Source organism: Callionymus lyra, chromosome 2 (assembly GCF_982586985.1).
Source record: "Callionymus lyra chromosome 2, fCalLyr1.hap1.1, whole genome shotgun sequence".
In the NCBI taxonomy this organism is placed as follows: domain Eukaryota; kingdom Metazoa; phylum Chordata; class Actinopteri; order Syngnathiformes; family Callionymidae; genus Callionymus; species Callionymus lyra.
The window spans coordinates 35,898,067-35,914,431 of record NC_141819.1 but is presented as its reverse complement, the minus strand read 5'-3'; the positions used below and the strand labels follow the sequence as shown (position 1 = coordinate 35,914,431).

At 36.9% G+C, this 16,365-nt stretch overlaps 2 protein-coding genes across 2 annotated transcripts; both read left to right on the top strand.

Moving 5' to 3' along the window:
* Positions 1 to 206: 206 nt before the first annotated feature.
* babam1 (BRISC and BRCA1 A complex member 1) lies at positions 207 to 4,477 on the top strand. Its single transcript, XM_087784885.1, has 9 exons — positions 207 to 304; positions 1,075 to 1,509; positions 1,584 to 1,642; positions 1,698 to 1,818; positions 1,878 to 1,956; positions 2,045 to 2,069; positions 2,134 to 2,263; positions 3,813 to 3,899; positions 3,976 to 4,477. Exons 2-9 carry the CDS (start codon positions 1,087 to 1,089, stop codon positions 4,174 to 4,176), a joined length of 1,125 nt encoding a protein of 374 aa, XP_087641011.1. The 5' UTR covers positions 207 to 304; positions 1,075 to 1,086; the 3' UTR covers positions 4,177 to 4,477.
* A 3,119-nt stretch (positions 4,478 to 7,596) lies between these two features.
* plvapb (plasmalemma vesicle associated protein b) lies at positions 7,597 to 15,806 on the top strand. Its single transcript, XM_087784884.1, has 8 exons — positions 7,597 to 7,971; positions 8,959 to 9,135; positions 9,929 to 10,001; positions 10,093 to 10,291; positions 10,349 to 10,568; positions 12,580 to 12,729; positions 14,078 to 14,194; positions 14,538 to 15,806. The coding sequence occupies exons 1-8, from the start codon at positions 7,624 to 7,626 to the stop codon at positions 14,604 to 14,606; spliced, it is 1,353 nt and encodes a 450-aa protein (XP_087641010.1). The 5' UTR covers positions 7,597 to 7,623; the 3' UTR covers positions 14,607 to 15,806.
* The last annotated feature ends 559 nt before the right edge of the window (positions 15,807 to 16,365 follow it).

Sequence of the window (16,365 nt, the reverse complement as noted above, 5' to 3'; positions counted from 1 at the left end):
TTTTGGTATCCGGAGACGTCTGAATCAATCTGATTGGCTGCACAACATTTCTGATTTAACTCATTTTTATATTTTCAAACAAAAACGTATTTGTGATGACGTTATTCAGCATTAATTACAAAACACGAGGAATACAAATTTAAATTAAATACATTTTTTTGCAGTCACATCACCCACAATGCACGGCGGTTTCAAGTACGGAAGTGTTCAGATCAAAACAAACGATTGCTCACCGGAAACGATATCAGCGACTTTCAATGTGTGAGACTGAATGAAAACGTAAATCATCAAAGCCTCAACCCAGGTGACAAAATGCGTTTCACAAAGACACACACAAACATTTTGAAAATAGGTTTGCGTAGTATGTTGTGGACATTATTCCTGGTTTACCGGCGAAATGCTAACAGTTAGCTTTATAATAAGCAAAGCTAAAAACAGTCGTTGTTTCAGATCGTAAAATAACCAAAAATGTTTTCGTTCATTGGAGCAACGAACCCCGATAATATGATTTAAAAACTACCACAACATCGTAATGGAACGATAATTGTTTGCTAGGTAGAAAAATAATAATTGAGAAACTGCTCACTTGCAAGACTTAATAATAGTTATCATGTTTCCTTGTTACGTTGTTTCTATAATGTATTTCGCCAATTATATTTGAATGACCTTTTTTTTTTAACCTGAGGCAAGCAATATAAAGTATCTATTTATTAACTATTTTAATCTATAAATGCATATTTGCATGAAGTCTATTAGCTCTCTTTTGATGCATTTGTATCTAAACATCTTTTATTTGGCTGCCAAATCAGGCAGGAGGTGAGGAATCATCTACTCCACACAATGGTTTACATTTAAAAATTAATAGGCAGGTCTGCATTATTTCTGCAGCATTATCGGTCAAAGATTTAAACTGTCGTTCAAACTTACAGTATGTGGAGCACAATGTTGTGCATCCATCATAAATCTGACTTTGTATTGACGTTGTTTACATCCTAGAACTTAAACTAAAGGGTGAATGTTAGTAGATAACTGGCTGTTACAACCCAGATAAAGGTTTTATATTATCTTTCTCAGTAATCTTACAACATGGAGACCCCAGAGCCCGGCCCTGCAGATGGGGAGGAGCGTTTGGTGGATCTGCGGCCTCGGACTCGCTCGAACCCTGAAGGTGCTGAGGACCGCCGCAGCAGCACCGGCAGCCTTGGAGGTAACGTAAGCCCCAGTATCCCTCAGCCAGCGGTGGGAAGTCGGGTGGAAGGAGAGGGTGAAGCCTCCACCAGCGACAGTCTTCCAAGCTCCACCACGACCACTACTGTAAATTCAGTTGCTGCACAAGCTGCTGCGCCAACCTCAGCAGCAAGTGTGGTCAGTGCTTCGCTGCCTCTTCCTGCTGCTGCTGCCAAAGAAAGACCAAAACCCACCCCTCCACCACCTACGCTGTCTGCAGCAGCCCCCCCACCAGCAGAGTACCAGCTCAGAGTCCCTCGTGTCAATTGTCCAGAGAAAGTGGTGCGTTCATCTTGAATCCGTTTAACGTGACCTATCAAAATCTCAAACCCACTCTTGTTCAATCTCCTTCTCAGATCATTTGCTTAGACCTGTCTGAAGAGATGGCTCTACCAAAGCTCGAGTCCTTCAATGGGTGAGTTCTGACAACCATGATTTGTTGAATCTCTCTAATCACTGTTTGTGCTCAGATCTAAAACAAATGCGCTGAACATCTCCCAGAAGATGATTGAGATGTTTGTCCGAACCAAACACAAGATTGACAAACGGCATGAGTTTGCACTGGTGGTGATCAACGACGACGCTCTTTGGGTGAGATGCTTAATCGGCACAGATTATTATTTATACTTATACATATTTGTTTCTCAAAGCTTTCAGGGTTCACATCTGATCCCAGAGAACTCTGCAGTTGTCTCTACGACCTTGAGACCAACGTGTGCGAGTCTTTTAGTATCCTTTCACCCTCAGAACAACTTGAAAGTCAAACAAATTCCGCTGCACTCACATGTACAAATTACGCCTTAACTCTCTTCTGTAGACCTTGAAGATCTCCTCAATGTCATGTAAGCAACATTAATTTACTCCCTATGAACTACTAACATTTATACAAAATATTGAATCTTGCAGTCGTCAGAAAATCGAGTTGCCTTCTGCGGAGAACGTTCAGACAATCCCTCCTCCATACGTGGTGCGAACTGTCCTCATCTACAACCATCACGCCGGCACATTGCAGTTCAATCCTTCTGAAGCTGTAAATGTAAGTTTGAAAAGGTTTACACCCGTTTACTCTGTATACTTTTGCATAACTTTAAAAAGCATTTGTTTGCCTTTATATATGAAGAAAAACAGAACAATACAATACTATGTAATATGGCTGTATATTGCGGATATGATACATATCACGATATATGTGTTACGATACAATATATTGCAATATATTGCGATACTGTAGGAACAATGATATATTGTTTCTTTTAAAGAGACAACACTTTTTCTGGCTTTTACAACAAAGAATGTTCGCTAATCGATTGTGAAACTGCTTCTCAAAAAATGTAACAACAAAGTGCAGTCTCAAACAACCTGGAGCAATATGCAATATCCAGTATCAGTCAGTGTTTTTAAAAAAAATATTATAAATAAAATAATTTAATCTGTGATTAACATGATTTCAAATTAGGTAAGTAAAGAGGTTAACTGTGTTATGACTAAACTTAAACTTGTAAAATGTATCTTTGTGTCATCATTGATCGTCCTGAAGTTGCTGCTGTAAGCACGGCTTCAAGGGCACCGGTTCTTGATGTCAGTGCAAATATATATATATATATTTTTTAAACATCGATGTGATTTGTCCGTAAATGGCGTCTTTGTCAACATAAACCAACTTAAAGTAACTCCAAACTGCACTCCGTCTTGCCCTCTTCATTCTCTGTCGCCTGTGTTCCATGTGTGTGTCCACGGACTCGCCAGGAATTACGGTTTCAAAACAATTAATTGCAATTAATTTATTTAATCAAGTAATTTCTTAGCGACTTAATCGATAATCGATTAATTGTTTGCATCACTAGTACGAACAAAGATGTACTGTATTTTAAGTATTGTTTCAGTACTGACTCTGGTGTTGCAGAATTTACAGACCACATGACTCTTGATGAAGTCATAACAGCTTTCACTTGCTTTGAAACCAAAATATATTCAAACATCAGCTTTAAAATTTGCTGGAGTCACCTGTATCCTCTCATCCTCAGTCATTGGTGTGATTTATTTCATTGTTTCTTTAGCTGTGGAGGTAGTAATGACCGCAAACGGCCATAAATTTGATCGCAGATTAAAGATAAAATTATACAGTATATAAGATTGGTTTGTTAGTTGTACATTAAAGTAACCATGTATATTGTTTTACACATATTAAAATATAAACATTAAAATAAGTATAATAAAAAAGTGATATGATTAAAAACAAAAAAAGGTATAATGCAGCAGAATATTGTAACAATATGGTGAAAAAAGATCAAGATATATATCTACTGTAATTAGATTAGATATGGTTTGAGGCTGGAAGATGTTTCTGGCAGTAATGAGGAGGTGGAATGAGATAATGCAAAGTAGGGATAACTTTTTAAAAAATTGAAAAAAGGGTAAATGTAAATATGATAATATATGTAAATATCATATTGGTTGTATTAGATCAAGTTATTGTGTGTCGTAGACTCACAAGATAAACTTGTAACAGCATTATTAAAATGAAAAAGATGTATGAAGTTCCAAGAATTATATTTGAGGTGGTGATTTCTTACTCTTCTCTGCAGAAAATGCTGCAGTCGCCGTACTTCTTTTTTGATGTGGTTTATCTTCACAACGGCGCGGAGGATCAGGGCGAAGAGACGAGCTGGAGGGTCAGTAGAGATGCAGAGTTCTTATTCATTAGAATAATCAACATTTAAAACAAGTTAACAAGTCTTCTAACTGCAGGACAACTACACATCTTTCTGTAACCTGGACTCCAAGGGAATGTGCTACCGCTACGAGGTGTCTCTGTGCGGGCCTGCTATCGAGTTGCACAACTGCATGGCCAAACTCTTGGCTCATCCTCTACAGAGACCCTTCCAGAGCCACGCGTCCTACAGCCTGCTGGAGGGAGACGAGCCCCAGGACATCGAGGCCACCGTCTAGCACTGCACTCCTGCACTGGACAACTGTTCACATCTAGTCTGTAACCCTAACCCCAAGTTATGTCGCCATCCAGGACGTCACGAAATCACCAAATATCTTTTTGCCAACTTGATCTTATCTTTCCATGTTAAATGTTTTTTTTCAAGCTGCATTGATACTCATTTGTGTGTCAAGCTGCAGTGTTCGATAGAATATAGATCCATTATTTTTCGTTTTAACTGATGTCGAGCTGCTCTTCAACCTCTGTACATATGACTTTTTTAAGAATGTTTCTGGACATTAAATTAAGACATGTTCTTGTGACCTCTCTGTGTGGAGTCTGTATGTTCCCACTGTGTTTTATTGGTTTACTCCGAGCACTCCGCTCTCCTCCTGCAGTCCAAAAAGGTTGATTGGAAACTTGGGGAAATTGTCCGTAGGTATGAGTGTGTGTGTGAACGGTTGTTTGTCTCAGTGTGCCCTGAAACAGAATGAATGGCTATGAAAATGTTATTTAGTGATAATACATGTTTGAAAAATGTAACAAAGTGTGTCAGTTTCCTCTAATGTGCAATAAGCCCCTCAGGAACGAATATGTCGAAGTGGACTTGAATATAAGGAGAGCGTGATTTGTTCCGAGGTCTTATGGGTACAATTCGATTATTTTTCTTCCACCAGATGGCAGCACCTCCTCTCCTTTCCTGTGATGAAAGTTGTGGGTTTCTAACATTTTTAGATGTTTAAGATGTACACCTTGCTAAGATGTACACCTTGCTACAGTCGTGAGCAGTTCAAAAACCTCAAGGGCCACATTTTACACAGTGGCTGAGGGGCCATCAAGCAAAAAAGTATAGTTCAGTATAAAATACAGTATATGCTTAAATTATTATTGTATTGTCCTTTTAAAAATATCATGTAAAAGCCCTCTTTTCCACATTTTATTTTTGTTTTCACTTAAATCTTTTTGAGGGGCAATACAGAATAAAATATATTACAAAGAGAGGATGAAAGTCCAAAATAAAAATATATAGAGACTATTAATGAATAATCAGCATATTTAAATATTTACAAAATCAAATCATCAGCTTCTACATAATCTTGGACCTCATGGGGTCCAAAGAAATACAGTCAAAGGGCCACACTTTGTCCATGTCTGCCTTAGAGTAAGAGAAACACTTAATAAAAACCATTATAATTGGATATTAGTGTTAAACTTCAGTCATCAGGGTTTCTTCTCATCATGAACTGTCAAGAGAAAGAGTGGACGACAGGGATTTGCTATCTTCGTCTTATCAGTTTTCAGCGAGACTATTACATCCGTTAGAAAGACGGATTTTCCGGTGTCGTCTCAGTTATCTTGAGGAGGGTTCTAATCTGACTTTGTAGTCATTAGGTTTCTCCATTTACATGTTGATCAGCTGTCAGCATGAAGTCTCCACTAATCAGGCTTCATAAATCAGTTTTATCCGGTGAGAACAGGTTGCAGGGGAGACAATGGGGAGCAGGAAACCCCGGGATCGGAAGACCTTTCCCCTTTCACACCCTTCGACTTCTCCTCACGTCACTAGTGCAGATAACAGCCCAGGGGAGGATCATGTGGGTCTGCTGTGCTGGGAGACCTTGTTATTCCCCCAGAGCACAAGAATGACAGCTCCCTATTGTTTTCCCTCCGTCACTCCTCTGCTGCCATGACTCCTTTCCGCGCAGCCTTGAGACAGGATATGCTGGAATTTGTTATTTTCCAATTTTACTCTTCGTAGGTTTAGGATCTCTGTACACCGAACAAGATATTATCTTTACATCCTGGACATTGAAGGGAAAGTTGCTGTAACAGCTGCTCATCATGTCTTGTTGAAACATCATTATATTCATTCACAGTTCACTTCTTCACCTAAAATATTCATAATTAATATTATATCAAGGGAAGGGGGAGAAGGGGGCTGAAGACCCCATAGAAATTCAAACATGTACAATTTTAATTAAATTTGAATATATATTACAAATAATAGCAATTAAGCAATATTTCCAGAATTACACCTATTTTGTAAATAAAAAGGGCAAAGGAAAAGGGGGAATTTATTTATACCATAGTTAATAACAATTCAAGAAGACGATGTTTATATAACTCTTTAGAGCTTTTGGGTGAGTTTTCACACTGTGGTCTCAGGCATGAGTAAAAGTATATTATACTCCAAAAATCTGGTATGTAAGCATAAATATACTCAATTTAGGCTCTGGACATTTGTCACTATTACACTCTTGCTAAAGCTAGACCCCAGTTCAAGCTTGATCAAGGTTAGAAAATGAACTTTTCTACAATACGGGGCCAAAGAAGAAGAAAAGAATAAGAAGCCTTGATATTTCTTGAATAAGAAGCCTTGATATTTCTTGTCTTTAAAATATATAGTGGACAAATGACAGAAATTAATACGTTTTTTAATTAAGTCCTACAAGAAATAACTTAAAAAAGTTAAATTTAGACTAGATCGTAAAATAATTAAATTGAACTTCAATAATAGCAGGTATTATGTCTAGCTGCAAGAAACATTACTGCATTACTCATTTTAAAGCTTAAAACGGATTTCACAAGGTAAATGTTAGGAGTGTGTATCTGCAATAATCATAATTCAATACATATCATGATTCAGAGGCAGTGATACAATACATTGTGATACTGTAGAACAAGGATACAAGGATATATTTGTAGTATTGTCGAGGACTTGACTCTGGTGTTACAGAATTTACAGACCACAGGACTCTTGAAGAAGTTGTAACTGCTATAATTTGTTTTGAAACCAAAATATTTTCCAAACATAAGCTTTAAAAGCTACTTGAGTCCACCGTATCCTCTCATCCTCAGTCATCGCTGGGATTTCATTGCTTCTTTAGCTGTGGAGGATGTAATGACTGCCCTCTAGTGTGCCAGAAGTTAAATTAGAAAAACAAAAATGAAGAAATTCTGTAAAGATTATGTTAATTGTAAAAGAAAAAAGGTTTTCAGTTAAACATGTTTTAAACATAATATATTTTAATATAAATATAAACCACTGAAGAATTATGATAAATATATAATATGATTTGATAGCCTTCCCCAATAATTAATTAATTAAATTGAATTTATTTTAAATCTATACAGTGCTGTTGAATATCGATACAGTATTGTAAACGGTGATGGCTGAATAAGTAGAAATAATGTGGCTCCTGAGTTACTTAGTATTTTAATCTAATTCACAGCTGTGTTTATGTCAACCCTTCATATGTGATAATGATATAGTGAATTGAAGCGTATGGTTTGTAGACTGTTTCTCACTGTCGATGAAGTGACTTAGTTCGGCTGTGTTGGACAGAGGTGGAGGGATGGAGGCAGGGGGGAGTCAGGGGCTGGGCCAGGATGGAGTGGAAGTGTGACTCCAGCAGCATTTATAAACATGGACCTTCCTCGCAGTCATTGTTTACATTCATCCTTACATGTTTTTACATTCCTCACACAAGAACAGCCAAGGTTATCACCTCACCTCTGCCTTCTCCTCCAGGCACCTGTCTCCAACACCACAGTTGATTTTCAGCAGCTGCTCTTCCACACCAGCCTCCACCATTTCTCCCCCGACAGCCATGTACAGCTCCAGCTACTCCCGGGCCAAGTTTGGCCCGGAGTCCAGGGAACAGCTGCACCGACACAAGGGGAAGAGCTGCGGCTACTACATGAGGATCGTCTTCTTCTTCTCGTCCCTGATCCAGTCGCTCATCATCGTCAGCCTGGTGCTCTTCCTCGTCTACGGACAGCCGGAGAAGTCTGCAGAGGAGAAGAAAGTGGAGGTCAGTGACGACACCTCTAGTGTCACTAGTACCATCATCTCATCACCATTCACCAGATGGGCTGTTATGAACACCCAAAATAGTTCAAGTAAAGTTGAGCAACTAGGATCTTCTTGAAAACATAGTACACAAAGATCAATAACTATGCACCTGTTGCTGTATTACACTGACTTAAATTCATAATGGGAATGTTAGAAAAAAAAATAGAAAATATGCATTTTCAAGAATCAACATTCCGAAGTATACAGAAACAATCTTTGGCTATTTTAAGTTACTTGCAAAAAAATAAAAAATAACTGAAAGAAAGTTATCCTCAAAATACACATATTTATTTAATATATATTCTGAGTAGTTTTGTGTGAACAATTTCTGAAATCAATATTTTTCCTTAAATGTACATAATAAATATTACATGTGGGATTTTGACGACATGAGGTAGATCCTGATAAAAATGAATGTAAAATTAAGATTCATCTGTATATATACAGTATATCATTGAATATGTTGTTTGGAGCGTGTTTGTATTAAACTATCTGCTGGAATATTAAAGTGACTTTTTTCAGAAGAGTTTGAAGGGGTTTCAGCAGGTTGTTATATTGCAGTTAAAATAGTGTATAGTATATATGTATGGGGGATATTAATATTAATAATGTAGTATAAATGAGTAAATATGATGCATTTGTATGGAAATCTGCGTAGTATATGCATATATTATACTATGTTATGTTTAATTGTGTAATATATTACAGAAGAAGACATATTGCTATGAGTGCTTATATACAGTATTATACATTTATATGGATATCTTTATAGAAATATGTGACAATTGAAATTGAAAAGAAATATGTTTTACTTCTCAGTACTTATTTTTTCAACTACAGTGAATCGTTTTTTTCGTATTTGTTTCTTTTGGAAGTACAAATAATTGAATACTAGTGAGTTGTGTCGTTGCTCGTCGCACGAGGAGTGACGTGTGTGTCGCTGCAGGAGCTCCAGCGAGGCTTCAACAGGCTGAGCGACAGCATCGTGAAGCTGAGGAGAGAGAAGGGGGATCTGGGGGCGCAGCTCGTGGCTCGCCTGTCAGAGAAGGCTGCTCTCATGAAGGAGCTGGAGGCGGTCAAAACCGGGGCGAACAGAACCCAGTTCGCAATGACACACAAACTTGTGAGTAAAACGACTTCACGTACTCGAGGCTAGCTTTTGGAATTAGCATCTATGCTAACGTAAACTCAATTTAGTTTCAGATGAAAAATCATATATAGATTAGCCTCAAAATACTTTTTTCTTTGTTTTTTTTAGTTATTTCTTAAGGAACATATCGGAAGAATTGAGCAACCTTTAAATACGAACTGTTAGAATTGCAGCTGGATCTTTGCGCTCGTGCTCCCAACTTTGGTATTTGGCGCTTTGATGGTCTTAATTAATGCGCCTTCACTTGAAGTGCCACTTCCGTTTGTTTCCTTCAAGATAAAATACATCTAACGGAAATGTGGAGCAAAAAAACTCAACATATCTTTTTTTTAATGTACATAATTGACCTGATGTTGACCCTATGTTTTCCTTTAGCGATGCACTTTCATTTTTCTTATGTAAATCAGGGTGAAGTTAGCGAGCAGCTAAAATAAATATGATTATTTTATTTTCATTTACTTAATAACAAAAGTTGCTTAAATGATAAATAAATAAAATGTTAATATAAAACAAACCTGCTTCAATTAAAAAAAAAAAACCTTTTTCAATTAAAAAAAGCTGCTTCAAGGCAAAATCAATTAAATAAAAATTATATAAAATAACTGTTGATTGAAACATTGAAACACAAATTGAAGTAATCTTGGTATTCTTTATTATACAATACAAATAAAAGAATTGCTTAAATAAAATGTAATTAATAAGGAAACTTAAAGACTTGAATAAAAAATGACTTATTGTTACTAAAGTGATTTAATTTTCCCATTAGAAAGAGTTGCAGCAGAAGATTATTTCATTTTCACTAATGATCCGCAGTCCCGTTATTGTAAATAACGACGGTGGTAAGTAACATTCTTGATTACTTTCTATAGTTTGTTTAAACAAGGTCAGTGAAGGAAGTTACAGAAACATTTTTTCTAAACACTTACACAGAAATTAAGACTTTGCAGAGTCTCAACGCGAAGCAGAAAGCCATGATCAACCTCATCCAGGCCAACTTCACCGAGGTGGTTCAGTACCTGAGTCTGGAACGAGACAACGCCGTCAGAGACAGAGACGCACTTCATCAAGAAGCCATCACCCTGCGTAAAGACGGCACAATCCTGAAGGAGCTGCTCAACACCTACACCAGGTACGTCCTCATCTCACACCGGCAGCGACAAACTCACTCCCTCACTGTGTCCACCAGGAAATGCAAAGAAGACTTCGCTGTCTCTCTGGACGGGATCAAGACGGTGACCACAGGCTTCCTGAACAAAATCAACGACCTCTTCCCCCACCAGATGACCTTTCACCTCACCTGCGCCAGCCAGCAGGTGCAGATGGAGAACATCAGGAACAGCTGCACCAACCTGTCCAGAGAAGTGGAGAACAAGTTTCAGCTCTACCTGGACAACGTGGGCAGCAAGGTGAGCAACTTCACATTAGCCAGATCCAACTTGGATTCATGTCTAGTTTGCACATGTGGGTGAAATATACCTAATGTTCTTCACTTTACACCTTTATTTGCAAACATGAATCTTTACTTTTAATCCATTTGTTTTTACAAAACACAATCTCAAACTGAACTACAAAAATCAAATAGTATAAACTTTATTTAATTATTATTATTTAAACAATTTATTTGCTTATTAATATCCTTCCCTTGATAGTAAAATATATGATTTAAAATATACACGTTTAATTTATTTGAATGAATGAAATAAAGCTTAAAGTTTATTGAATGTTAAATGGTAAAGCATTAAAATCATCATTATTATTATATATATACATTTTAATTGTAGTTTTTTTTAAATTGCATTATTATTTATTTGATCTTTTTGTTATTGATGATTTGTGTACTGTAGTTAATCAAATATGTATTAATGTTTTTATGTAAAGTAGAAACTACATTTTTCCCTCTGTGGAACTAAGAACATATTGTGGCTTTTACAAAGACAATGTTTCTTGAAATAACGGACAGTAAGATTTTATACCTGAGGTTTATACGTATGTGAGTGTCTTTTAAAAGATGGTTTTTCAATAAAGAACAAACGGCAACAGTTGAATATATTTAACCAGTTTTCAGCTATAACAAGTGTTACAATTATTTTCTAAACATTTTTGAATGATTAATTAAAGTTTTAGTTTATTTGAATAGTTAACACACTGTTAATGTACATTTGTTATGATAATAATTTGATGTTCTTGACTTATCATGTCTTATCATTAAATTAATTAAGATTACAGCATAAAATGGTTAATCCGTTGGAAAATCATTAATTTTAAAACATTACTTCAAACATCCACTTGCTCATAAAAAAGTAATGATATTGTTGAAAAACGAATTAGAAGTAGCAAATTAAACTAATTTCGATTTACTTACTATGGCGATTAACAACAGTGTTTTGTTTATTATTTGAGTACAAAGTTTCCCTAATCGGCTTCCTGTCTAGTCACCTCTTATCAATCCTGGTGGAGAATCACAATGAACAATTAGGAGGGAAGTGAGGTCCTCCAGAGAGGAAGTCAGACTTCGCTATAATTTGTGATAAAATGGCACTAAGGAGACGGATGAACTGAGAGCCGAGGTGAAACCAGGAGCAGATACGACACTTTTTGATCTTATTTATGTGACTTATCATAAATATTATGTCATACTTTATGTCAAACATTATGTCACTTACTTATGTGACTTATGAAGTTTGTTTGACGGAAGAGCTGTATAAAAAATATCAGTTTACTGATATCAATATAATGTCCAATGTAACCCTTACAAAATAATGACATCTTCAAATCAGATTTTACAGCAACAGATAACATTACCATTTCTGTACCCACCTTGCTTGTGGTTTCAACAACTCCCATAATGCCTTTCTACACTGTTCTATTTAGTGATGGAAGATTGGTCGCTACAATACTGTGTTTAAATTCTACATCTGTTGCTGTGACATACAGTAAGTGATCGTCAGATGTGATGGGTTGGCTGGGCGGCAAAGCATATGGATGGATGGATGGATGGATGGATGGATGGATAGATAGATAGATAGATATCCACTAATGTTTATACAAATCTAATTGATTTATTCCCATGTCGCTCAGGCAGACTCGGAATGATGATGCGAGCATCTAGACACAATGGCTACTTAAGTAAGGAAGTGTCTCACACTGCCTTGATGATCGTCGGGTTCATGTTTGTGTTCCTCTGGGAGACGTTAGCAAACATGTCATCTCCCTGTTGGCTTCATGACATGCTCTGTGGCGTGAGGAAGATGAACATTAACGGTCACGTCCAGATAGAAATAGACCGGGTAAACAAGCGAGGGAAAGGAACCATCTGGAAACCTCTTCTCTGGTTGAGGAGAAAGACCCGCTCGTCATCGTCTGTCAGAATCATGCACGTTCATGCAGGGTTTTATAACACGTGTGCGTTTTCTTCAGTTCGCAGCAATTCAAGCCACGTCCAGTCGACTGGAGGTGGAGAAGTCCCACCTGACGTCCGACCTGAGGCAGTGTGAGCAGAAGCACAACGAGACGAAGGCGGATCTGAACCAGCAACTGCGGCTCAAGCAGGAGAAACACGACGAGCAGGTGAGATGGGGGAGTCGGTCCGGAGTGATCCCAGAAGGAGATGTTGTGGAGAAGAGTCGTGAAGAACAAGAAAGAAAGTTGTTACACATTGTAGCTAGAAAATGATTGTGGTGACGGAGGTTGTAGGTTTGATTCCCCGGTGGAGAACGACATGTCTTAGTCAATATAGGTAGCACATTAGCTACTATAGCGTTCCTGTGTGGAATATTGAGTAGAAGAAAAACAAAAAAGGTGAAATAAAATGAAATGATCTTTTGTAGTATTTTATATATAAAACATAACATTAGATTCTAATAAACATCTGCAAGAAAAGTAAAAACGAAACAGAAAAATGGAAAAGTTATTAAAGGAATGTATTTTTACCTCATTATTATGGATAAACATAATAAGATTAAAACTAAAGTTAGATCTAAAGTAGATAATGTCACATGACATTGAAAAAGTAAGTAAGTCATTTATATTTATAAAGTGCTTTTTCAGACCAGGGTCACAAAGCGCTTAAACAATCATAACAATACTCCATAAAATATATACTTAAAAGGTCAAGACAAGACCGAGACAAACACAGCCTGGAAGGATTTCTCTCCTCTGGTCCTGAACCGTGTTCAGGAACCATCAGTAGATTCTGATCCACAGACCTCAGAGCCCGAGCTGGGGTGTAAGTCTGGATCAGATCACTGATGTAAGGAGGAGCCTGACCATGAATAGATCTGAAAGTAAGAACCAGAATTTTTTTAATTGATCCTGAAAGAAACTACCTCACCTCCAGTTAATAAAAAACTCTGCAGTGAGAATTCTGACCTGCTCTAGCAGAAGAACTCACATTTCTCCGATCCTTAAAAAAATGAACTCTTTTGGTATTGTCTGGTGGCAACATTTTTATATTGAATTTAAAGGACTACACATAAAAATATATTGAATTTAAAATATCAAACTCCATGTATAAATAAAAATAAACAATTATTTTGAAAAATATTCGATTAAAAAATAAATAAATAAAAAAAGTCATTCAACCTTGCAATGTGCAAATAATTGAATTCAAATAATTGACTAAAAAAATCAATATAGTAATTATTAAATATTCAATAAAAAACAGAGTAAATGCTAAAAAAAAAAAAAAAGTTTCAATAAAAAATGTGAAATGTAAAATTGAAGGATTTAATGTTCTGATGACACTGATATACTTCCATAGTTTTGACAATAACCCGCCCATTTATTGTTGCTTCTTGACATCGTTTCAGTTTTGAAATCAAGCCAGAAATGCAGTTAAAATGAGAAACAACTCTCATCAAACTCTTCCATTCATCAGAAACATGACGCCTCGTCACTCGCATGTGTTTTCTCGTAGATGGAGCAGTTGCTGATCCAGCAGAACCGACTGAGAGACGAGAAGAAGCTGCAGACGGACAGTTTGTCTCTGAAGGAAACGGAGCTCTCAGCGCTGAGGTCGCTGCCCAACTGTAAGGTACGACACCAAAAACTCTCAAAAATCAGAATACTTTTTTGCATAAAAGAAAAGTTGGTGGAGCGAGGAAGGTAGAAGTTGTTGGTCAGGAAGACAATATTCAAGCTGCTGAATGAAAAGAAAAGTTTCATCAGCAGTGAGTGCTTACAGCTGCAGTGCAGAGGTGAGGTGAAGGTGAGGTGAAGGTCCAGGAAGGATGGGCCGGTCCCGGAGATAACGCTGTGAAAACATATTTACGAAAACCTGAGTAGACAGAATGTAACCGAGCCTTTGCTTCTGCAAGTTGTTTTACGACACTATGAGCAACGATGATGATGATGAAGTTTGACCTCTGTCTTCTCAGCCGGGCCTGAGCAAACCTCTGGGGCTGCCCACCAACCTGCAACAGAACAAACAAACCGGGACAACCTGAGCTTTTGGATCAGGACTCAACAAGAACCCAACGGGACATTTCAATTGTCTTCTGCTTCTGGGGACTTCATTTGGGCTTTTCATAAAAATAAACATGAGCAAGGATAGACTTTAAAGAGAGAGCACTCAAATGGTGCAGACCTCCACCAAGCAGCTCTGATTGTTATGAAAGTATAGTGGCTCCATCAGAATATTGAATGATTGAATTTAATGTTGAAATTATTAGAAATAGAATATCAAACTCTTAGTGTAAAAGTGTAAAAAAAAAAGAGGCAAAATATAATGAAAATAATAATAGTATTTTAGAATAAAATAAATGTATGTAATAAAAAAAAACATTAAATTTAATTATTCAAAAATATGAATTGTATGTAAAAAAAAAAAACAGCATAATTTTAATTAAAAAGCCTCATACTTAGCTCGCCTAATGGTAGATACAAAACAGTGCATTGATCAGAGAAGCAGCAGTATTACGATATATTACGATATTTGACTCGTAGTTCTTCCTCTTTCAGACGACATGAGATCCACAAACTTCTGGACTCCTGAGAAAGAAAACAACATCCTGACGTCATCTGTAAATATTCTTCGCTTGACTCTCGTGCTAACACGAGAATGTTCTTTGTTGTATATAGTTGGAAGCCTGTGTGTGAAAACCATTATTGTGTAACACTATTGTTTATCTGTGTTAATGTCAAGTTAGTGATTATGTGTCAAACAGCTGTTTCTCCTCCATCAGCTGCTCTTTTCTCGTCAGCATCTCTTAATGGTACTCGTACGGAGGAAGGTTTTACGGCTTCCTCTTCCTCCGTACGAGTACTGATGAGAGCAGGCCGATGAAGAAGTCACCGCGACCGCTGTGGATGAGTGACGGGCGGTAAAGTGTCCTCGGAGAGTCGACCTTTAGATAAATGAGTGTCTCAAATGAATGCAGAATATTTAAAATAAAATCACGTTATTAGAGAAACTCTCTGTTTTCATTCGATGGTAGATCATCAGGCTACATTTGTTTTTTCTTTTTAATTGTTTAACTCTAACTCTGTCCGATTGAAAATGATTGTTTTGGTGTAAAATTTGATTTTGTATTGTCGTACCTCGAGTATGTGACACTGGTTGAATCCCAGAGATTTACAGAGAAATGCATGTGTTGATGTTATGCATTATACAATCAGGAATAAAATATTTTCCAACTGAAACTTTACATTTGAGATTCATTAATTAAACATGTTGATCCCACCTTCACCCTCATCACTGTGTTGTTCCGTGTATTGTCAAGACTTTTAAATCACAGTTTTTTTTAAATATTTTTAATAAAAGCTAAAAGTTCAACTAATGTTAAAACCCTACTGTTGAAGTCTTTTTCTCCAAGATGCAGTAAGTACATTTTTTTTTAGTTAATTGTCAAACCTGGTGTTATTTCGGGGTCGAGGTGAAAACAAATGTGTTTAATGGCTTCAACTAAATACATATGCAGTGGTGGAGGTCGTTCATCTTAACCCAGAGACAACACGTGGGATAATGGGGCACAGAGAGCGGCAGATGACCCTAAATTCCAAATACATCCAAATTAAATGAGATTATTAAATGGATGATTTCCATAATTTCATAAATTCAGCTGATTTCTGCAATTATGGGAACAATTAACCGCCTGAACGTACCGTCTCCTCTCATCCTTTTGATGGTAATTTGGTTTTCAAACTGATATTTTATACCTTGGCAATGCCTGGTATTTCAGCTCGTATTAAAATCCAATGTTATCA

Coding starts and splice junctions, on each gene's coding strand:
- babam1 (XM_087784885.1), top strand. CDS start 1,087: ATGGAGACCCCAGAGCCCGGCCCTGCAGATGGGGAGGAGCGTTTGGTG. Junction 1,510..1,583: donor TCAATTGTCCAGAGAAAGTG/GTGCGTTCATCT, acceptor TCTCCTTCTCAG/ATCATTTGCTTAGACCTGTC. Junction 1,643..1,697: donor AAGCTCGAGTCCTTCAATGG/GTGAGTTCTGAC, acceptor GTTTGTGCTCAG/ATCTAAAACAAATGCGCTGA.
- plvapb (XM_087784884.1), top strand. CDS start 7,624: ATGTTTTTACATTCCTCACACAAGAACAGCCAAGGTTATCACCTCACC. Junction 7,972..8,958: donor CAGAGGAGAAGAAAGTGGAG/GTCAGTGACGAC, acceptor GTGTCGCTGCAG/GAGCTCCAGCGAGGCTTCAA. Junction 10,002..10,092: donor TATTGTAAATAACGACGGTG/GTAAGTAACATT, acceptor ACACTTACACAG/AAATTAAGACTTTGCAGAGT.